The sequence below is a fragment of the Panthera pardus genome, unplaced genomic scaffold (assembly GCF_024362965.1).
Source record: "Panthera pardus isolate Hobbes unplaced genomic scaffold, ASM2436296v1 HiC_scaffold_15, whole genome shotgun sequence".
NCBI classification, from domain to species: domain Eukaryota; kingdom Metazoa; phylum Chordata; class Mammalia; order Carnivora; family Felidae; genus Panthera; species Panthera pardus.
In genome coordinates this window covers 57,181,039-57,204,882 of record NW_026526710.1, presented here as the reverse complement: position 1 = coordinate 57,204,882, position 23,844 = coordinate 57,181,039, and the positions used below count along the sequence as shown (strand labels likewise).

Below are 23,844 nucleotides of genomic sequence, written 5' to 3'. Positions count from 1 at the left end.
GTGCTGCTGCTCTAAAACTGCTGCAAAATATGCAATCCACAAACGACTAATGGCCCTCCACTCCGACATTAGTGAGCGCCGTGCTAAAGGAAATTCATAAAGAGAACACGTAAGAACTTAGGACACCGAGCTCTCTAATACGTGAGTCACTTAGCAATCTGGCTGCCACTCAATACTTGTGAAGGATAGAAAACTCCTGATAATGTGCATCAGAACATTGTTAAAACACTGGCAATTTTCCAAAAGAACATCACTGTGTATCAATATACTTGAATTGTTGTATGGTGCAGCTTATCTTTTGGTTCATTATAAATTAGTTTTATCATTATTTACTTTGTTTCATTGTTTAGCTGCCTCTACAGAGTAATGATTCACATGTGTAGCAACAGTACATTTGACCTAAAATTTTTACACAACTAGACATGCCATGAATTTTGCCTGTCTCTACTGACAAAGCAAGATGTTTTTATATACTACTTTCTATCATCATGTTTGCTTTTACAGTAATTATTACTGGATTATTTTCCAATGGAAATGGGAAATGTATGGGAAAGAGCCTTTACCCTGCCTCAGTGGGTTAAGGTCATAAATATGTTTAAGGGTCATTTTAATAGATGTTTTTTGTTTTTTTCTTTTAAAGTTTATTTGTTTTGAGAGAGAGCGAGCGAGTGCACGAGCAGAGGAGGGGCAGAGAGAAAGAGGGAGAGAGAATCCCAAGCAGGCTCCATTCTAATAGCATGACACAGGGCTCGATCCCACAAACTATGAGGCCGTGACCTGAGCCAAAATCAAGAGCCAGACACTTAACCAACTGACCCACCCAAGCACCGCTGTCTTATTTTGTTTTGTTTTGTTTTGTTTTTTAAGTCAAGTGAGATAACATATGATCTTCTCTCTTTCATATGTATATAAATGGGGGAGGGGGTGGTGAAATCAGGGTGTCCCAATAATTCAAAGTATCAATGCTTAAGAGAGAACATGCTGGAAAAGACATGGATTAAGAGTCAGATGATCCCCAGAAATTTTTAAAGCACAGATAACAGATTCAGAACAATATGAAATGGCACAGAGTAGATTGTCCAAGAGAATTTTGTCAAAAGGATGTTGCCCGTTAGTGTTTTGAGCCCATATGAAATGCACAATATCTTTAAATTGGTATTATAATACAACTTTGATGTAAAATTCAGAGAAATATTAGAGAACCAAATGATAGTATCTCCCTTTACTTAGCAAAAATATATTTGTAAAAATAATTAATGTTCTATTTACTTGAATGAAATATACTTGATACCTTGCATAATCTGGAAAAAAACTGTCACCAAAACTATTATCACTTTCTTCTTACACTCTGCCAAAAATCTAAACCTTTGCTTTCTAAAATGAAACTTATACATACATCTATATGATAATGTCCAACAATCAGATTCTAGTACAAAGTAGCAACTTATTGATCACTAAATCCTCTAATGAAAAACTCAAATAATGGCTTTCAACCTCCAATATACCAAACACCCTAAAATACAAATGATTATTTTGTAACGCAACAAGGTACAAAGGAAAAAGAAGGCTATTCAAAATAAGATGAAGAGAAGGCTTGCCATCAAATCGATTATCAGGAAAGGAATAAAGTACAATATTGGGGAAAGAAAGGAGCAAGATCCAATTTGAACTGAAGTATCCAAGAGGTGCAATTAATTAACTTATTTCTTTATTTTTGAGAGAGAGAGAGAGAGAGAGAGAGAGAGCGCATGAGCATGCAGGAGAGGGAAAGAGGGAGGAGAGAATCTTAAGCAGGCTCCACACCCAGCACGGAACCTGACCTCAGGACTGTGAGATCATGACCTGAGCTGAAGTCAAGAGTCAGACGCTCAACTGACTGAGACACCTAGGTGCCCCAAGAAGTTCAATTTGAAATGGCTATTTTTTTATATGAAAAACCCAGTCATATTTTCATTAGGTCTTGGAAAAAAATAGAACATTACATAAAAGACATTTTATGTAATAGAACATTTATGTAATAGAACATTACATAAAACAATTACGACATGCAACCATAATATACTGTTCCAGTAATTTTACTAAGAGTGAGCAGGGCTTTCAAAATTTTAGTCAATATTTATAGATAGTATGTGTGTGTATATATTTCAAGCAGAAAAAGTTAGCATTCATTTATTAAATAGATTCATGATGTTAAAAAGTTTTCAGTAATTAGGCATGGTGGACTAAAGAATAGCCACACATTCTTTAACATGCTTTTCACTCAAGGTGGGAACTATAACCCCTCCCTTTGGGTCCGGGCAAGCTCTGTGACTGCTTTGACCAAGAGATTATGACAGAAATGACAAATGACCAGCTTCCCAGTCCAAGCCATCAGAAACCAACAATTTCTACTTTCTGTTTCTTAGAATACTTCCTCTTGGAAGCCAGCTCTGAGAACCCCAAGCCACAGAGAAGCCACGTACAGGACACTTGACAGACAAGTCTTGCTATAAAAGACAGTATGAACTATGAACTGTCATGTGAGTGATCTTAGATGTCCTGCCTAGTCTTTAGATGATACGTAATTTTTTCAGAACATAGAAAACAAGAGTTGAAGGTAAAAAAAAATAGGGAAGAAGAGAAAGGGGAAAAGGAAAGAAGAAAAGAAGGAAAGCAGGGAAGGAGAGAAAGAAAAGAGAAATACAGAGTTGGGAGAGCAAGGGGAACTAAAAGAAATAATACATTTTCTCTAGAATGTTTCAATAATTTTTTTTAGTCTTTAAATCTAAATACACTGTACATGGTCATTTTTAAGGGAGAGCACAGTTACACGTACCACGTTATATTCCTTCAGTAAAAATACAATTAAAACCATAAAGGATTTTAATATACACATACATGTTTTATTTCAGTGCTTTTAAAGTTCCCAGCAATATTACATTTTCTTTATACTTCTCAGCCAACTAGATGTACTTCTTTATATATCATCTAGTATAAATTTGGGAGTAAATTATGTTGTCTAAAATAATCTGGAATACTACCTCATAGGAACATTGTGAAAAATTTTTAAATGTCATGTATAAGAATCAGTTTATAAGCCATTAAATGATATGAAAGTTTAAATACAACTGTTACATGTGTCTAAAGTCCCTTACCTACTTTGCCTTAGGTATAAATAGGAACTTAAAACAGGAACAACTTATATACCATATCCCATCCAGGGCTAACTCTAGTGTCAACTCTTTTACTAACCCTCTTTTAAACAATCTAGCTATTAAAAGCAAAAACAAATAAAACAAACAAACAAAAAAGTGCTTAAGAAAATTAAGAAATCCTCTAGAACATAAACTTCATGAGGATAGGTAGGCATAAATGGTCGAAACGATATGAATTAATCCCTCTGGCATTCTACTACCTACTTATTTCCCAGAAGGGACCATAAAATAAAATATCATGAGAGGCATCCTCCTAACATAGCTCTTGAGATCTATCTAAAGCATAATTATTGCTGAGACTTTTCCCACAGTCTCTTTAATTGTAGTTACTCAAACACAGGGAAAATCTTGGAGAAAATTAACAGCTTCCAGGAAGAGATAACTTGTAATAATAACACAGTTAACTGATTGCAAAGATACATTCACCAAAGACTAAACAGAATTTATACCTTGTTAATTACTATTATGTCAAAATATTAATTGACTTCTTCTATCAGTATATCTTTTAGTCATCTTCTTATAGAGAATTGAAATGTTATGATCTGAATGTCTTTGTGGCCCCCAAAATTCACATGTTGAAATCGTACAGCCCAATGTAATGGTATTAGGGGGTGCTTAAATCATTAGGGTAGACCCCTCATGAATGAGATTAGTGCTCTCTAAAAGGAGAGTCCACACAGCTCCCTAGCCCATTCTGCCAGATGAAGATACAACAAAAAAGTCTTCTCCCCAAAAAGGGCCGTCAACTGACAAAGTAGGTACCTTATCTTGGACTTCCAGCCTACAAGCCACCTAGTCTCTGGTATTTTGTTAGAGCAGCCCACATGAAGTAAGATAAAATCCTACAGTGTACTAATGTGTATGAATATAGCAACATCAGGATAGCCTATTTCCTTGACTTCAGTGCATCAGTGGAAACTAGAGCTTGAAAAACTTACCACAGCTTTTAACATAAGTGTCCATAACTTCAGCACTGATTCCATTTGGTCCATTCTCACTCGGTGCATATTTTCTAAAGAAGTTCTGAAAAGATATAATTTACATGTTTACAAACTCAATACAATCCTTAACAAATCAGACATTTTGCAGTTGTAAAACATGACCAAGTGCCTGGCCTAATGTTTAGTCAATAATTATAAAATGTGGACTTTAAAAAGTATATTCTAAGAATCAGTCTTACTACTGTGCTTGCAGACAGTTAAGATAAAAAAAAGTATGCTGCTACTTTTACACCTTAGGGAAAACATTAGATGAAATGAATTTACTTTTATTTCTCTATACTCTATCACTTTTTTTTCACTTTTCTTCTGAATGTAAACAATGAGGGGGTTTTATGTATCATACATTCTCCTTAAAGTGAACATGAGTTATTGAAATTACTTGTTAAGTGTAGCTACTGAAACACTGTTAGCATTAACAAACTTCCAGTTATAAACCAAATAAGTCAAGGGGATATAAACTACAGCACAGGGAATATAGTCAATAATATTGCTTATAATAACTATGCGTTGTCACAGACGGTAACTAGATTTATGGTGATCATTTCATAATGTATGTAATTGTCAAAATCACTGTGTTGTACACCTGAAAATAATATAATACTGTATGTCAATGATACATCAATAATAATAATTTTTTTAAAAAGCTCAATAAAAATGATTAGAAAGTGCCAATAATTCCCAGGAGAAATTGATGGAAAGATAAATATAAGAGAGATGCTAACTGAACAAAAGAATTATAGGGACACAATACATGCACCAGAGTGTCCAAAGAGTCTGGAAACAGTGGGGAAAATAATGTTTTGTTTTCTTTCTGATTACCAACTAGAACTATTCCCTTACATGTAGATGTTAAAGAAAAACAGAATATACTATTTGAAAACACAAGTAACATGCTGTTTAAAAAAAAAAAAGTTTACCCTATGTTTCAGCTTTTCTGAACACCCTTGGGCTTGCCAAAGGATCTATGCCTAGAATATATAAACAACTCCTATAAATCAATAAGACCCAAACAACCCAAGAGGAAAATGAACAAAAGATGTAAATAAGGACTCCACAGAAGAAATGCATAGCCTACGCATATATTTTTTAATGTTCAACCTGGGATAATTAGGGAAAACTAAAACTACAATTCCAAATTTAAAAGTCTGACAATATTAAGATTAGGCAAAGATGTATAGCAATGAGAAACAGAATAACTTCCCAAAAACAACTATTTTAGAAAATACGTTTTAATTGTCTATTTAAGTTGAACATGAGAATAACCTCTGACTCAGCAAAACTATTTACACAGATCAGACATGAAACCAAGAATCAATATACCAACTGCACTGTCCTTATTTTACCAAATCACAATTGCACACAGCAACGTAATAACTGATAACTTTATTAAATAATAATTTCAGTTAGAAACTATGTTAAAGCTCTACATACACTTCACCTCATTTTCAGGTACTAATCCTAGAGGCAGAGACTATTAAATTATTATCCAAATTTCAAAGATGCAAAAACTGAGACCTAAAGGGTATGTTAGGAGGTCAACACCTCCGACAAGTTTGTTAGATGGAATCATAGACTCAACATATGGTTGTACCACAAGTGACACTTATTAAAGCAAAAGTATACACAGTAGAATCAGGACAGGGAAAATACACAGGCAAAGTCTGGAGAAATCCATGTGTCAGCCTCCTGGCTCTCTTCTATGAGGGGATATGCTGAGCATACTACTTTTCTCCAATGCCAATTTAAAAAAAAAAAAAAAAGTAATCTGGGTGCAATGTTTCTGTCCAGGGAAGCCCATTATAGACTCAGCACTCAAGGTTTTTACTGGGGGCTGGTCATAAAGTCACCCTCTGTCTAGCAACTGTTAAAATTCTAGAAGGAAAGCAAGTTGTTCACTGTAAACCAAATTATTTGTACAGTCTAGGCACACTGAACCACTCTTATCAGAGAACACAGGAATAACACACTGAAAGCCAAGTTCCCAAATACCAGTCAAAGGCTAACTTAGCAATCAGACCTTTCTAAAGGTAATAGCCTCAGGTCTGCTCTGTTAACTCTTCTGTGCACAAAGGGTTAAGAAGTGACTCAAGGTTACACAGTTGGAAAACTGCATAGCAAAACATCAACCCTAGGCAGTTTAATGTTCTGAGCCCCAGCTATTTTCTTTTCTTTTTCTTCCCATTCCTCCATCCACCCCCCTGCTGCTAATGTTCTGTTTGTTCTCTATAGTTAAAAGTCTGTTTTTTGATCTGTCTCTCTTTATTTCCTTTGTTCATTTGTTTTGTTTCTTAAATTCTGCATAGGAGTGAAATCATATGGTGTTTGTCTTTCTCTGACTAGCTTATATCACTTATCATTATACCCTCTAGATCCTGCCATGCTGTTGCAAATGGCAAGATTTTATTCTTTTTTAATTGCTGAATAATATTCCTATGTGTGTGTGTGCAAGCGTGCATCATCGATTTTTTTTTTTTTTTAGTTTATTTAATTTGAGAGACAATGAGCATGAGCATGGAAGAGGCAGAGAGAAATGGAGAGAGAAAATCCCAAGCAGGCGCTGATCTGTCAGCTCAGAGTCCAACTCGGGGTTCAAATTCACAAACCGTGAGATCATGATCTGAGCCTAAATCAAGAGTAGGATGCTTAACTGACTGAGCCACCCAGGCGCCCTAGTATCTATTCATCTATTGATGGACACTTGGGCTGCTTCCATAGTTTAGCTATTATAAATAATGCTGCAATAAACACAAAGATGCATATATCCCTTCAAATTCGTGTTTTCATATTCTTTGGGTAAATACCCAGCAGTGTCAATTACTGGACCATAGGATAGTTCTATTTTTAATTTTTTGAGGAACCTGCATACCGTCTTCCTCAATGGCTGCACTGGTTTGTATTTTCACCAACAGTGCATGAGGATTCCGTTTTCTCCACATCCTCACCAACAATTGTTGTTTCTTGAGTTTTTGAGTTTAGCCATTCTGACAGAAATGAGGTAATATCTCACTGTTGTTATGATTTGCATTTCCCTGATGATGAGTGATGTTGGGCATCTTTTCATGTGTCTGTTAGCCATCTGGACGTCCTCTTTGGAGAAATGTCTTATGCCCATTTTTAAATTCAATTATTTGTTGGGTATTGAGTTGTGTAAGTTCTTTATATATTTTGGATACTAACCCTTCATCAGATATGTGATTTGCAAATACTTTCTCCTATTCAGCAGACTGTCTTTTACTTTTATTGGTCATTTCCTTTGTTTTACAGAGCTTTTTTATTTTTATGTAGTGCCAACAGTTTATTTTTGCTTTTGTTTCCCTTGCCTTGGACATCATCTACATACAACATCTAGAAGGATGTTGTTACCAGCTGATGTTAGAAAAATTAATGCCTATGCTCTCTTGTAGGATTTTTACAGTTCCAGGTCTCACACTTAGGCCCTTAATCCATTTTCAGATTTAAGAAAGTAGTCCAGTTTCATTCTTTTGCATGTAGCTATCCAGTTTTCCCGATATCATTTGCTGATGATACTTTTTCACATTGCATATTCTTGTCTCCTTTGTCAACAATTAACTGATCATGTAAGTGTGGATTATTTCTGGGCTTTCTATTCTGTATTAATGATGTGTATGTCTTAATTTTGTTCCAGTACCGTATTGTTTTGATTACTACAGCTTTGTAATATAATCTGAAGTCTGGAATTGTGATAACTCCAATTTTGCTTTTCAAGATTGCTTTGACTATTTATGGGGTCTCCTGTGGATCCATACAAATTTTAGGACTGTTTGTTCTAGTTCTATGAAAAATGTTGTTGGTAGTTTTTTAAGGGATTTTCTTCTTTTTTTTTTTAGTTTATTTACTTTGAGAGAAACAGAGACATCATGAGTGGGGAAGGGATAGAGAGAGAAGCACAGGGAGACAGAATCCCAGGAGGTTCTGCACTGTTAGTGCAGAGCCTGACGCAGGGCTCAAACTCACAAAACTGTGAGATCATGACCTAAGCCAAAACCGAAAGTTGGATGACGCTTAACTGACAGAGCCACCCAGGTGGCTCTGAGCCCAGACAGAGCCCAATGCTGTTGGCATTTTGATAGGGATTGCATTAAATATGTAGAATGCTTTGAGTAGTATAGACATTTTTTTTAATGTCCATTCATTTTTGAGAGAAAGAGAGACAGAGTGTGAGCAGGGGAGGGGCAGAGAGAGGGAGACACAGAATCCCAAGCAGGCTCCAGGCTCTGAGCTGTCAGCACAGAGCCCAACGCGGAGCTCAAACTCACAAACTGCGAGATCATCAACTGAGCTGACATTGGATGCTTAAGCAACGGAGCCACCCAGGTGCCCCAACTAGCATAGACATTTTAACAATATTTGTTCTTTCAAACCATGAGTATGAAGTGTCTTTCCATTTTTTTGTGTCATCTTCAATTTCTTTTATCAGTGTTTTGTAGTTTTCAGAGTACAGGTGTTTCACCTCTTTGGTTAAGTTTATTCCTATGCATTTTATTATTTTTGGTGCAATTATAAATGGGATTATTTTCCTCTCTTTTTGTTGCTTCATTATTAACGTATAGAAATGCAATAGACTTCTATACCTTGATTTTGTAGTCTGCGACTTTACTGAATTCATTCATCAGTTCTAGTAGTCCAGTATCTCTGATGAACATGGATGCAAAATCTTAAAAAAAAAAAAAAATTAGCAAACCAAGGGGCGCCTGGATGGCTCAGTTGGTTAAGCATCCAATTTCGGCTCATGAATCCATGATTTCATAGTTTGTGGGTTTGAGCCCTGTGTCAGACTCTGTGCTGACAGCTCAGAGCCTGGAGCCTGCTTCAGATTCTGTGTCTCCTCTCTCTCTGTCCCTCCCCCATTCATGCTCTGTCAATCTCGCTCTCTCTCAAAAATAAACATTAATTAAAAATAATTTTTTTTAATTTAAAAAAATTTAGCCAACAGAATCCAAGAATACAAAAAAAAAAAAAAGTCATTCACCACAATCAAGTGGGATTTATTCCTGGAATGCAAGGGTGGTTCAATATTCACAAATCAATCAATGTAGTATGTCACATTAATAAGAGAAAGAATAATTTTTATTCTTAAAATTATCTTTGCATCATTTTTATAGATGCAAAAAGCATCTGACAAAGTACAACATCCATTCATGATAAAAAGAAAAAAACACCTCAACAATGTAGGTTTAGAAAGAACATATCTCAACATAATCAAGTCCTTATATAAAAATCCCACAGTTAACATCATACTCAAGGAGGAAAAACTGAGAACTTTTCTCCTAAAGTCTGGAACAAGACAAGGATGTCCACGCTCACCACTTTTATACAACATAGCACTGGAAGTCCCAGCCACGGCAATTAGACAACAAAAAGAAATAAAAGGCATCCAAATTTGTAAGGGAGAAGTAAAACTTTCACTATTTGCAGATGATGTGTTACATACATAGAAAACCCAAAAGACTCTAGTGAGCATGAATGTTTAACTACTGCAAGTGACTATTCCTTAAACCAAAGAACAGTATAACCACTTGCTTTGCCAAGAAATGAGAATAATGCTTTTCTGCAAATCTAAACTCCATACTGAATTACATACTAAACTGGGAAAGACAAAAACACATTGTAACAAATATCCCCTGTCAAGTCCCTCCTGTATTAGCTTTCATTTCAGGCATATCAGGTTTTTTTGTGTAAATTACATACATTCTTCTTACACAGGGAAAAAGAAAGTCATACTTAAATTGGGGTGCCTGGGTGGCTCAGTCGGTTAAGCATCCGACTTTGGCTCAGGTCATGATCTGGCAGTTTGTGATTCGGGCCCCACGTCGGGCTCTGTGCTGACAGCTTGGAGCCTGGAACCTGCTTCAGATTCTGTGTCTCCCTCTCCTTCTGCCCCTCCCCAGCTCGTATTCTGTCTCTCTCTCTTTCAAAAATAAATAAAACACTAAAAATTTTTTTAAATAACACAAATTAGGGGCGCCTGGGTGGCGCAGTCGGTTAAGCGTCCGACTTCAGCCAGGTCATGATCTCGTGGTCCGTGAGTTCGAGCCCCGCGTCAGGCTCTGGGCTGATGGCTCAGAGCCTGGAGCCTGTTTCCGATTCTGTGTCTCCCTCTCTCTCTGCCCCTTCCCCGTTCATGCTATGTCTCTCTCTGTCCCAAAAATAAATAAAAAACGTTGAAAAAAAAAAAATAAAAAAAAAAAAATAAATAACACAAATTAACCATTAAGATGTGATAAGAAATGATCCATGTCTATAAAGTGTAAAAATTTTCAAAGACACACATGGCATAATCCTAGGAACTGCTCACCTATTCCTATATTAAAGGACAGCAACAAGGTTGAAGGGGAAAAGAGGGGTCTTAAAAACAAATGAGCAAAATATGTGTGAGCAAGAGCATGTAGTACTGTTCTGAAGAACCATAAAGTTGGAAATAGCCAAATGTTAATTTGTAGCTAAACACACTGAAGAATTTCCATAATTTGGAATATAAGATAACTATAAACTAACAAACTTTTAAAATTTATTCCCACTCCTCTGGGGCGCCTGGGTGGCTCAGTCGGTTGAGTCTCCGACTTCGGCTCAGGTCACGATCTCACGGTCCGTGAGTTCAAGCCCCGCGTCGGGCTCTGGACTGATGGCTCAGAGCCTGGAGCCTGCTTCCGATTCTGTGTCTCCCTCTCTCTCTGCCCCTCCCCCGTTCATGCTCTGTTTCTCTCTGTCTCAAGGATAAATAAATGTTAAAAAATTAAAAAAAAATAAAATAAAATTTATTCCCACTCCTCTATTATGTGCTAGGCACCGTTTAAGGAACTAAGCATCTGTACATACTAACATGGAAGAATTTGCAACTTTTAGTATTATTCACTTCTGAGAAAAGGAAAACAACTCAAGGAAAGAACAGTGATAAAATGAAACATGCACTTTTAACTCTACACACTTTTTATGAAGATTGAACTTTTTAAAACGATATTATATTCATGAATTGCATAACTCATTTAAAATTGGTTCTGTACCTGAATGCTTCCTTCTGTATCAAGAACTTCAGCAACAGGAACCGACTGGATAAACTGCATGAAGCCTACACAGAAATACATGCACTGCATTAAGCGCAACACTGGTTAAGCAATAAAAATAATAAGGGTTCTACTAAGAATAACCTTCATTTTCAAATGCATACACTGCATACTCAAATGACTTAAAGAGTCTGTAAACAATATATTAAGTTTAGACTGGGATTTGAGTCATAGGAACTAGAAGTAAACTCTTCTTTCAATTAAACTGATTTAATCTGTATGTTTCTCCAGGGCAATTTCTATTACTGTATACACAGAAAAAAGGTAATAGCTAAGCTTCTTAAATATGCACAAAAATTTCTTTCTGTACTTTTATAACATATGCCAATTAAAAATATTCCAAATTTAAAATCACTTTAAGAACTCTGAAATTATGTAATATCAATCAACTAAGCCTAAAACTGAATTATGTTCATTGCCTTTTTTATCTAATACTCCATGTTCTGCCATTTCCTGGAAATGACAGAAGTATAAATCCCTTAAACTACCAAAAAGGAAGAGGACATTATGAAAAATCAAAGTTGAATGAAGGAAACTACCGTATACTCCTTTAAATAAGAAATGTCTCATTCATTCCTGTATCACAAACAGGGAATAGTGTGTATCAGTTCACTTAAAAGATATTTACTGATTTTCTCCCATGCAATAATAAGTTTGCCAATAAAAAAACAGAGCTTTGACCCTGCCTTTATACACTGAAGAAGCCTGCAATTTTTACTGGGATAAATATTATGAATAAAAAGGTACTGTGAAAGAGAATAGTGTAGGGAGACCTAAATTACCATAGAGATCAGAGGGCAACTGACATTTGAGCCATGCTTTGAAGGACAGTGAAAGTTAATAGGTAAAGCTGTGAGGAAAGGATGCTAAAGATAATGATCGTAACATAAATGAAGGCCTTAAGGCTGAAAAGAGCATGGTGCATTCAAGAAAATGGAAGGTGGCCCATGTGGCTAATGCCTGGGAAGCAAGGGGGAGACTGGAAAAAGAGAGGCTTGAGAGACAGGTACAGGAGTGTGTCACAGGATGCTGGAACTTGTAAAACAAGCTAAGGCTTTTGTCTTTGTCCAAAGAGCGAATGGAAGTGAGTAAATCATTTTATGCAGGATAGTCAAAGATCATATGTGCACTTTAAACAAGATCATTCCAAGAGAAAGCGAGAAGAGGAATTAAACCACCAGCAAAAAGATTTGAGGGTGGCCAGCAGAAGGCCAAGAAACCTAAAATGGATACTTTTGTTTTTCCCAGGTATCGAAGGGTGAGAAGCTCTGAGAGTATCAAGACTATGGAATTGACAATAGGCTGTAGGCAAGCATTCCTAGGGAACTGTCTATCAAATTTCCAGAGGTTATTCAATCTCAGAAAGACTTAGATGCTATCATTCTATATTAAAAAAAAAAAACAAAACAAAACAAAAACTAGTTCAGAGGCAGCATCATTGCTGAGTGGCTTTTTTTAAGAGCACAATACAGTCACTCTGGGTCACAGTAACTCTCAAATGATGATTCTGGACACAGATTAGTATGAAAAAAACTACTGTAAATTACAACCAGTTTTGAATGCAAAGAAATACAGTGTAAAGGTATTAATTTGTCTTACAAATATGCTGATTTCAAGAGGGAGCCAGGGAGAAAAAAGAGGCCCAGTCAGCCTTCAGTGCTACAAATGAATTCAATCTCTAGCATTCTTAACTTTCAATTAAAAGAGGAAAAGTATACTTGTTAGACACTCAAATAAACAACGATGGTGTAAAATAAACTTACCATGTTTTGTACTAGTGGCTAATACCTTGTAGGGTGTCAACTTCAAATCCAGATTTTCTTTCCGTAGCAGCTTTTGATCAAATGATAAAATACATTAAGCAAACAAGTATAAAGATTGTTCTGAAGCAGTCTTGCAGGTAAGTATTATAATAGCTTATTATAAGAGATTACTAAATTAATTGTACTTTGATCGTCAAAAATAAATTTATTAAGCACTTACTTGATGGAATGTCAATTTTTTTAAACTTATTCTAAATCACTGTCAATAGTTTTCAATCAACACTGGGGGTCTTCCAACTCATTTATGCAGCTCTTTCTAGTCACAAAGTATTTTAGAACTCAGAAAAAAAGGAAATGAGGACAAATCCGTTCCTTTAAAAGCCAGAGGCAGAGATGCAATTTAAAGAAGAAAAAGATCTAGTTGACTAAGAGGAAGGGAGTTACTAAACTCGACATCAAGAGAACTTAACTGAGAAAAGAGTTTTAATAAAAACAAACAATTGCAGGGGCACCTGCGTGGCTCAGTCAGTTGCACAACCAACTTTGGCTCAGGTCATGATCTCACGGTTTGTGAGTTCAAGCCCCACATCGGGCTCTGTGCTGACAGCTCAGAGCCTGGAGCCTGTTTCAGATTCTGTGTCTCCTTCTCTCTGACCCTCCCCTGTTCATGCTCTGTCTCTCTCTGTCTCAAAAATAAATAAACGTTAAAAAGAATTTAAAAAAAGAAGGAACAGTTGCAATTTCATTTTATACTCAACCCAAGAGTCACTCTGCAGTGCATAAAAACAACTAAAGTTGTTTAAGGTCAACTGGAGATTGCTGAGCTTCCTATGATTGCACCTGAATGTTAAAAAAAATTCAGTGTCCATTCACTGCATATATACTAAACCAAAATTAAAAAATGGTCCCTGCCAATATAAAGTTATAGTTACCTTGTCCATGAGTGAAATGATTTGAAGAATAAGTTGATCTTGGCGTAAATCATCCCCATGCTTAAATATAACTGGGTATTTTCCCCCATCTTCTGTCTTAAAAAATAACTGTGCAGGCATAAGAGCACTCTGAAAATAAAAATATTGTTTTCAAATATGGATGTAAATTAATGCACAAAGATCTACCATGCACATAGGAAATGCTGACACATAAGGTAAACAAATAGGTAAGCAGAACCTAAAGAAACAAAATGGGCTGACAACAAGACACAATAGGAATCCTTGAAGAAAACTACGAACTAGCTAATACTCAGAAGATTACACAGCATATAGAGCAAAAGCTCTGGAGTCAGTCACAGATAGGAATCCAGGCTCCACCAGGTACTAGATGTTGGATCTTGCACATATTCTTTACCCTGTTTCCTCACGTGTAAAATGAAGGTAACACTTCCTCTGTGTTATTAGAAGCTGATCTTGTTTGAGAGTTCAAGTCAGAATAATTCTTAAAAGAATAGAAACTATCAGAGTCCATACCATGCAATAAGGTTCAGTGCTGCTTTATAAAACTCAGCCTTTCAGTTGAATGAGATGTGCAGCCATATCTGCCTTTAAACACACCCTTGAAAAAATTCCAAACTACTTCTTACTATAATCACACCCCTTTTTATATTCATAAGTCATTGTCCTATGAGCCCTTTCTCTTCTGGATACAAAGTAATATCTGAGTGCAACTTATGCCTTGTACCCCTAGAATCACAAAACTTAACCACCAGGTATCCCTGAGACCATTCTTTATGATGCCCAACAGATAATGATGCTTCACAGCTAATGCTGCTCACTCCTTGGGACTAAGTGGAAAAAGTGGCTGCTACCAGCTCTTTCTAACTATCCAAGTCATGGCCAGCCAAAAGAAGCGTGACATGCTATAAAGGACTAATGAGAATTACTAGTTGAAAATACAAGAAAAAATTTAAGTCACAAGAACAGATATCAGATCAAGAAATGTTAAAAAGGTTAACTGAGACTGTTACTACATGGATTTATGAACTGAATGAGTAATATCAGTTGTGCAATTATTTTTTTTAAAGCTTACATGGAAAAAGTAGGTGTGGTTCTAATTAATAACAAGTTCAAAAATTAAAGATTAAAAAGCCCACAGTTTAAAAAAAAAAGTGTATTTTACACATTTCACATAAAAATGCCTACTGGTAATACAAGATCTTTAAATCAAGACACATTGAATAAACAAAAGACAATTTTTTATCTAGCATGTACTAAATCAAACAAAATTATAGATATTGTCTGCAACGTAATCATTGTTGAAGGGAGTGTTTTTGCTTTACAGAATTAGGTTCCAATGATATACATGAGATATCCATCACAATTACCTTAAATAGTGTAGCTGTTTCTGGGATTATTCCTCTAATTTTCACCTGGGGTTCTAAAGGCAATGGGATAAGTTCCACATCTGACAAATTCATCTTTTCATTGTCTCCAAGCAATGCCTGTAGTCTCTCGTTCTAAGAGAACAAATCAGAAAGAACGGAGTTAAAATGTAAAGGTAGTTTATAATATACAGGGTAAAGACATAAAAACTAATTCTACTAACTTTAAAGTGTTTGCAAAGCACCATAAAATTATGTGCAATGCATCATAAAGGAGGGGCGCCCGGGTGGCTCAGTCGGTTCAGTGTCCAACACTTGACTTCGGCTCAACTTCTCACAGTTTACAAGATCAAGCCCCGGGTTGGGCTCTGCGCTGATAGCACAGAGCCTGCTTGGGATTCTCTCTCTCTCTCCCTTTCTCTCTGCCCCACCCCAATCACACACACATGCACGCGCTTGCTCTCTCTCTCTCTCTCAAAATAAATAAACTTTAACATAAATAAACAACTAGGGGCACCTGGGTGGCTCAGTTGGTTAAGCATCCGACTTCAGCTCAGGTCATGATCTCACTGTTTGTGGGTTCAAGCCCCACATCGGGCTCTGTGCTGACAGCTCAGAGCCTGGAGCCTGCTTCAGATCTGTGTCTCCCTCTCTCTCTCTGCCCCTCCCATTAGAGTATGCTCCTCATACTCTAATCCCTCTCAAAAATAAATAAACATAAAACAAACAAACAACTAGAGTACTGCTGCTAAAACCAAAGTCAGGTCACGTCACTCTTCTGTTCAAAACTCCCAACAGATTCTACACTCAGTGTTTAAGTCATAAGTCCTTGTGATGACTTACGAGGATATATTCCATCTGTGTCCCTATTATCTCTGTCCTCCGTCCTCATCCCCTACTGCTCTCCCCCATTCTCCCTTTGTTCCAAATACACCGGGCTTCTTCCTATTTCACACATACATCTATCTCTTGTGCGCACGTACGCGTGTGCACACACACACGCATACACTCTCACCTCAGGGCTTTTGTACTTGGTGTCCCTCTGGCTGCAATGGTCTTCTCTAAATATTCATATGGCTCGCTCCCTCACCTGCTTCAGGTCTTTGTCCAAATGTCACCTTCTTAGTGGGGTCTTCCTGACCACTCTATTGAGAAGTGAAACACTCACTGCCTTACTCCTCAAACCCAGCACTTCCTACTTCCTTTGCTGCTTTATTTTCCTCTATAGCATACAACAGTATCTAGCACGCTACATATTTCACTTATTTATTCTATTTACTTTCTCCTCCAAAACTCTCTAAGAATAGAGATCTTTATGTTTGCTGCTATATCCCTAGATCCATGCTGTAGGCATGCCAAATACATTTTTATACAACAAATACATGAATATTATCACCTAAAGAATGATAAAGTGAAAAGAGAATACTTAACAACATCCAAAATGAAAGCTTTAAATGTTGGGGGCGCCTGAATGGCTGTTGGTTAAACATCCATCCAACATTGGCTCAGTTCATGATCTCACAGCTCTTGAGTTCAAGCCCCGCAACGGGCTCAGTACTGACAGCTCAGAGCCTGGAGCCTGCTTCAGATTCTGTGTTTCCCTCTCTCTCTGCCCCTCCCCGACTCGTACTCTGTGTCTCTCTCTCAAAAATGAATAAACATTAAAAAAACTTTTTTTAAATATTAGGCTGTGTGGTAAAAACAAAAGTTATTTCAGGAAGCTTTAAGTGATGCCTCAAATAGGTAAGAAGTCAGTTATCCTCCAGGATAGCTAAAATTGAAGTGTAGCCAGAGACTCGTGTGTGTGCCAAAAAGAAGAGCACACCACACAAAAACAAGCTGGTTGAAATCTATGCCCCACACTGACAGCCACAGGAACAGACATTCCTGCAGGGGGTATGTGGGATCACATTGCTCCCTCACACAGGCACCTCTGGGGAGAGCGGCTCCAGAAGGAACAGCAGTAGGGATTTAGTTATTTAACTTTGGTTTCTTATTTTTCTCAGCAACAACAAAAAAAAGGTCATCTCAATAAAAATGTGTTTCTCTTCCGCCTATTTTCTCCTTCTTAACCTTGTGAATATTATTCCTTACACACTTATCTGTTAGCATTTCTCTTTACAGCTGATCCCCTGCCTTTGAACTCCTGACTCAATTTTTCACCTTTTCCTCTCTCCACCTTCCCCTCACAAGTCTGAAGAACAACAGTAAAGTGTGTTGTGTTCTTTTACAAACATCACTAAGAAAGATCTGCCTGTGATGGGATTATGTAAAGAGAAGATTCAAAGTGAATCCTTCACATCATTTGGGCTAGTGATGAGGAAAAACAACATATGAAGAACAAATACTCATCTATTGTCATCAAGTAGAAGCCTTACTTGATGGAAAGATCCCTGTTCTAGCCATGAGAACAGATGCAAAGCCAGTGAGGTCATGAACAACTAATTCTGCAACCTTGGGCAAGTCACTCTGGACTTTCATTTTCTCAGAGTGCTTCCAGTATCAATGATCTGTACAGGTCCTTTCCACATCAAACAGATTATATTCAAAGATGCTAAGATGCTAAAATGAGACCCAATAAAGCACTGTAGATTAAAAATATGGACACAGAGGGGCACTTGGGTGGCTCAGTCAGTTAAGCGTCCAACTTCAGCTCAGGTCATGATCTCATGGTTCGGGAGTTTGAGCCCCCACATCAGGCCTTCTGCTGTCAGCACAGAGCCCGCTTTTGATCCTCTGTCCCCCTCTCTTTCTGCCCCTCCCCCACTTGCACCCTCTCTCTCAAAATAAATAAATAAAATATATATATGGACTTAGAATGCCTAGGAACAAACCCCAACTATAATATTTACTAGCTGAGCATGGTAGACAAATTACTTAACCCCTCTACCCCTATTTGTTCTTATAATTGAGATAATAGCATCATCTAACTTACAGAGTTGTTATGAGGATTAAATCTATCTATCTATACCTATACAGATATAAATTCATAAAACAGGATCCTGTATATAATCAATACTTATAAATCCTCCTATTATTATAATTGCATAAGAATTTCATAAAATAGATCAACCCAAAAAGATAGTACCAGGACTCAGTATTTTATGATACCAAGACATCATTAGTCAAAAATAAAAAGCAAAGCCCATAGGTTTACCTTTTTCTTACGATTTCCGCTTTCACGCTGCACTGCCTTCATTAGATGCACCAAACGATCTACAAACGTTTGCTGAGCAGCCAGTAAAGAACGCATAACTCTGACAGACTTATCACCCTGAAGGGATTCAAAGGAAAGGAAAATTAGTTCTGTGTAGCATAATGATCAGGGTTTCTTTAATAGCATGGGTGATCTTTATTTATTCTTCTAATAGCTACAAACTTCAATACAAAGTGAAATTGAAAAAGATTAATTATCTTGATTCAGAGATAATGAGAAAACTGCTAGCTTATTTAAACACTGCCAACTCTTCCAAAGTTGAAAATTATCTGAGTCTTCAGCGAATACTAATCTATCAAAAACAGCACTTTTTTTCAAATACAACCATGTGATAAGACAGAATTCATTCACCCAAAATGCATTTGCTCATTGACTCAGTAAGTATCTGAAAGCCTATGATGTCTTTAGAAATGCACTGGGCATATGGCAGAAACAATATCACCTTCAAGGAACGAAAACTCTACTGGGGAAAAAAAAAAAAAGGAAAGCACTCAAATAGCAACATAATGCATCCTTGCTTCATAAAATGTAAGTTATAAAAATTAAATGCCATAAAGTCTTATGTAGTGAATACCCAGTTCATAAAATATTATAAAATACATTTTCTCATTTAATCTTCTCAATAAACTGATAAGGGTGGCTTATCAGTATAAGAGCAAATGTTATCATCCTCATTTTGAAAGTGAGGAAATTTAAGCTCAGAGAAAATGAAATTTCTTCACAAGATGACAAAAGCTGTGACAGACTGACGTAAGAAGAGACAACCAAGCACTTATCTGCCAATAAGCTAAATGCAGAGAAGTTCTGAGAACTATAGAAATGTTTAGGCTCAAAGAGCTCAATAAGATGTGCTTTAAAATTTTAAGAACATGAAACATGAAACTGCAGATAAAAGATGCTGTGAAGTAATACATTTCTGTAGCAAATCACAGATCAATGATGTGGCAGTTCTCACTGCCCATGCACCCTCTGCTGGCTGCACTGTGCCACAGTGCTTTAAGAATCACAACACCTAAGAGGAGAAAATGGCTCTACATAGATTTTAACAACCGTTAAGGAAGCAAAAATATGTTATGTAGTAAGTACCTGCAATATGACCATTGTCAGATTTCTAAAAATGTACCTATCTTGATAAACAAAATAGAAAAGACAAAGGGAAATAAAAAAGCAAAGTTCTGGAATTTGTTACATGTATAGTTTTATTTCATTAAATCAGAAGTCAACGAACTTTCTGTAAAAGATCAAGGAAGAAACACTTTAGGTCTTGTTGGCCATACAGTTTCCATTTCAACTATACAACTGTTATTGCAGTGCAAAAGTGGCCATAAACAATATGAGAACAAATGAACATGATCACGTTCCAATAAAATTTTACATATGAACACCAAAATTTGAATCTTACATAATTTTCAAATGTCACAAGATATTATTCTTTTTGTTTTTTTCTACCATTTAAAAACATCAAAACCACCCTTAGCTCATGGGACATACCAAAACAGGCAACAGACCAGATCTGGCCCATGTACGGTGTTTTTGGCAACCCCTACATTAAATGGTTACCTTCAACAATGCTTGGCTGAATCGTCTCATTACATTTAAGTACATCTCATGGGTCTTTGGATCTCTCTGCTGAGTGTCCTGATCTTCACATTCCACTATCACATACCTTAAAAATTCATAAGAGGTGAAATGACACTCAGATTCATTTTGTAAATACATATTCTTTTCCACAAAACTTGATTAATTCACATTTGCAAAAAATAAGCGGAAGAAATGAAACATATTCTTCCATCACTCTTTAAAAGTGGAAAATTAGGGGCACCTGGGTTGCTCAGACAGTTAAGCATCTGACTCTTGATTTTGGCTCTCACAGTTTGGGAGTTCAAGTCCCGAATTGGGCTCCATGCTGATAGTGTGGAGCCTGGTTAGGATTCTCTCTCTCTTCTTCTCTCTCTGCCCCTCCCTCACACACATGCAGTCTCTCTCTCTCTCTCTCTCTCTCTCTCTCTCAAAATAAACTTTAAAAATTTTAAAAACAATGAAAGTGGAAAAGTAGGGCACATATACAACCATTTATAAAAAAGTAAATTAATAACAATAATGCCTTAATTTGTGTAATATCCTAGATGTTCTTTTGATGCCAACATTTTCTCCTAATACTTTATAAGGTACATACAGTATTACCATCCTCAGAAATCATCTAAGCTCCCATGTCTACCAAGTAACTCAAACAATATTTTCATAATCTGTGTAATACTTTTGGTATTACATATGGCTCTCTTATTTTGAAAACTACTCTGAAGCTAACTTCTCATTAACATACTTTTGCAAAATAATTTTAAATTGTTTTTTTTCCCATCCAATCTCCCCATTTCTCAAAAATCCATATATAATCATATATAAATTTGTGTATCACAAAATTATGGTTTTGGAGGGTTAAAGAAATTTTTAATGTATTTTTACACCCGAACTGCTTATCTAATTGCCAAGTCATATAACCACTGATCTGAATTAGATCTCAGACACCAATGTTTTCTAACTCCTCTCATGGGAACAAGCCATACTAACAAACACATTTTATATCACAACTCAGGACACACAGCCATGTGGGTACACACAGATGCCCAAAAAACGGGAAAAAAGTTTCAAAAATACTCTATAAACAATATGTTAATATTTGCTACTCTGTTCTATTTCATTTTTCTTTAAATAACAAATGCTAGACTGTGAGGCTTTAAATTGATTTCAGTGGATCAATTTTTTAATATTTATTTATTTTTGAGAAAGAGAGAGCACGAGCAGGGGAAGGGCAGAGAGAAAAGAAGACACAGAACCTGAAGCAGGCTCCAAGCTCTGAGTTGTCAGTACAGAGCCCAATGCGGGCTTGAACCCATGAACAGTGAGATCATGACCTGAGCCAAAGTCAGACGCTTAACCAACTGAGCCAACCAGGTACCCTGAAAGAGAATCTTAAGCAGGCTCCATCCTCCGTGTGGAGCGGACAGGGTACTTGATCTCACAACCATGAGATCATGACCTGAGCCAAAATCAAGAGTTGGGTACTCAACTGACTGAGCCACCCAGAAGTCCCCTAAATTTTTCTTCTTTAAACTACCTTCATAATGTTCCACCTGTATTAACAAAAACATCAATGGTTCCCTCTTGACTACCGTTTTAAATTTTAATATTTATTTATTTTTGACAAAAAGAGAGAGACAGAGCATGAGCAGGGAAAGGGCAGAGAGAGAATCTGAAGCAGGCTTCAGATTCTCTGAGCTGTCAGCACAGAGCCCGACGTGCGGTTCGAACTCACGAACCATGAGATCCTAACCTGAGCCCAAGTCAGACACTTAACCGACTGAGCCACCCAGGTGCCCCTTGACTATTTTAAAACAGTTTCTGTGGCCCCAAGCATCTGGTTCAAACGTCCACTATCCTCAATGTATGCACACAAACTGCAGTCAGGTCAGTCCCCTAACCACTCCTAGTACGCACCCACTTGGTGCTCTTGCTCATGTTGTAGGAATTTCCAGAAAGACCTTCCAATCTCCACCTTTCCATATTCTACTCACCCTTCAAGTACAGGAGACACTTGATCTCTTCTAGGAAGTCTTCACAGACCCTGACGAGTTCACTCTTCTCTGATTTCCTAGAATAGGCCTTGCCTCTCAGACAACTTGTGCTGATGTTACCTAGCTCATCACTGTTTCATGTGTTTAACTCTTAGTTCCCTTCATAGATTACAAAGAAACTGATGCCATATGCCATATCTTAAAATTTTTCAGCAGCCCCGGATACACCCCTAATAGTCCTACACACAGAAAAATTTAAAGGACTGATAAAAGTAAAAGCCTGTCTACCTCCTCTATTAGCCAACCAGTGCAATGGTTTACCATGATAATAGCAGCTGTTCTAAAGTCGTAGAGTTTCACAACCTAGAATTTTCTGTAAAGTGGAATGAAGGACTGAACCATGACCTTACAGCCACGATATCATGTTCCCAACAGAAGTTCTAAGCCAAAAATTCAAGAAGGCGTTCTTTAATCTTGAATCAAGGAAGCTTTCTAGAGCCACAGGATACATATGACTAAATAGTATTTATACTAATAAAATTAATTAAAATCAAACAAAATTAAAAATGTAGTGTTTCAATCACACATTCTACATTTCAGGTGTTCAGTAGCCTTATGTGCAGCATTATAGATAATTTCCATCACTGCAGAAAGTTTCATTGGACAGCTCTGTTGTAGATGAATAAGCTAGAACAGTTAAGATAAACTCCTATTTCCTACTCACAGTATTCCAAAATGTTTGGTCATTTCAGGACACTACCTAGGAGTGTTAAATAGACAGTGATTCTAAACTATAAAACTGCCAACACAGTCCTATTCAAAACCTATCCAAAACTTTCCATCCTTTAAAGTCCTTGACTGTCTCCATCACCTTAGTATATTAATTGTCTTTTTCTGTGTGTTTACACAGAAATTCACTTCCAAATGAACAATACAGATAACCAGAACATATAGCCATTGCTTTGTTCAGGTCTCCCTGACCACCAAGTAAACACACAATGGTCACAGCTATTTCCTTTGACTGAGGGTCTACATTGGTGCTCATGATAAAGGTCAAAACTCTTCCATGCCAAAGTTCTTCTACAAAAAGAAAAGTCCATCTAAAATACAGATGACAGTGTCATTTATATCATGACAATTATATATGAAGGACAAATTTAGATCAAGACTAAAAGACGTAGATTTGAATCATTTCTGAATCTTCTGGTCACAGCAGTAAGTAGATTCTACAAAGCACTCTAAGGTATTCCCTTGAAACCTATCATCTTCAAGTAGAAATGCAGACAAAACTGTCCAGGTACCCATTGTAAGATGACATCAGTGGGCTACCTGCTTCCTGGCAATTTCATTTTGTGAGGTAAATAACCTTTATTACCTTGAAAGGTCTTAACAGTCATAGAAAAACATGTCAAAGCATCCAAAGTTTACTTTCAATTTCGACATACTGGAATAGCTATAAAAATAAAAAAGTGGAACGATTTATAGATCCTGATGCCTAACACTTTACAGATTGGAGACTATAACTCCCCTCTGTGGCTTAAAAGGTTGACACTATTCATTTTAAAAGGATTGTCTGTACAACTATAGGCCCCTAAGGATTCAGCTATAGCAGGAATCCCATTTAAATCACTGGAAAGGCAACAAATGAAAAAGGAAATTCAAAATGTTCGGAAGAAAATAGCACAATTAAAATTTTTA

At 36.8% G+C, this 23,844-nt stretch overlaps 1 protein-coding gene across 1 annotated transcript in view; it reads right to left on the bottom strand.

Moving 5' to 3' along the window:
* The window catches only part of PIK3C3 (phosphatidylinositol 3-kinase catalytic subunit type 3), a 139,617-nt gene that overhangs the window by 41,359 nt on the left and 74,414 nt on the right, over positions 1–23,844 (bottom strand). The window contains exons 14-20 of the mRNA XM_019465316.2: positions 20,135–20,240; positions 18,515–18,631; positions 15,361–15,492; positions 13,973–14,101; positions 13,041–13,110; positions 11,218–11,282; positions 4,133–4,217 (exon numbers count right to left, since the gene is read on the bottom strand). Coding sequence (XP_019320861.2) covers positions 4,133–4,217; positions 11,218–11,282; positions 13,041–13,110; positions 13,973–14,101; positions 15,361–15,492; positions 18,515–18,631; positions 20,135–20,240 — 704 coding nt within the window. The remainder of the gene's footprint in view (positions 1–4,132; positions 4,218–11,217; positions 11,283–13,040; positions 13,111–13,972; positions 14,102–15,360; positions 15,493–18,514; positions 18,632–20,134; positions 20,241–23,844) is intronic.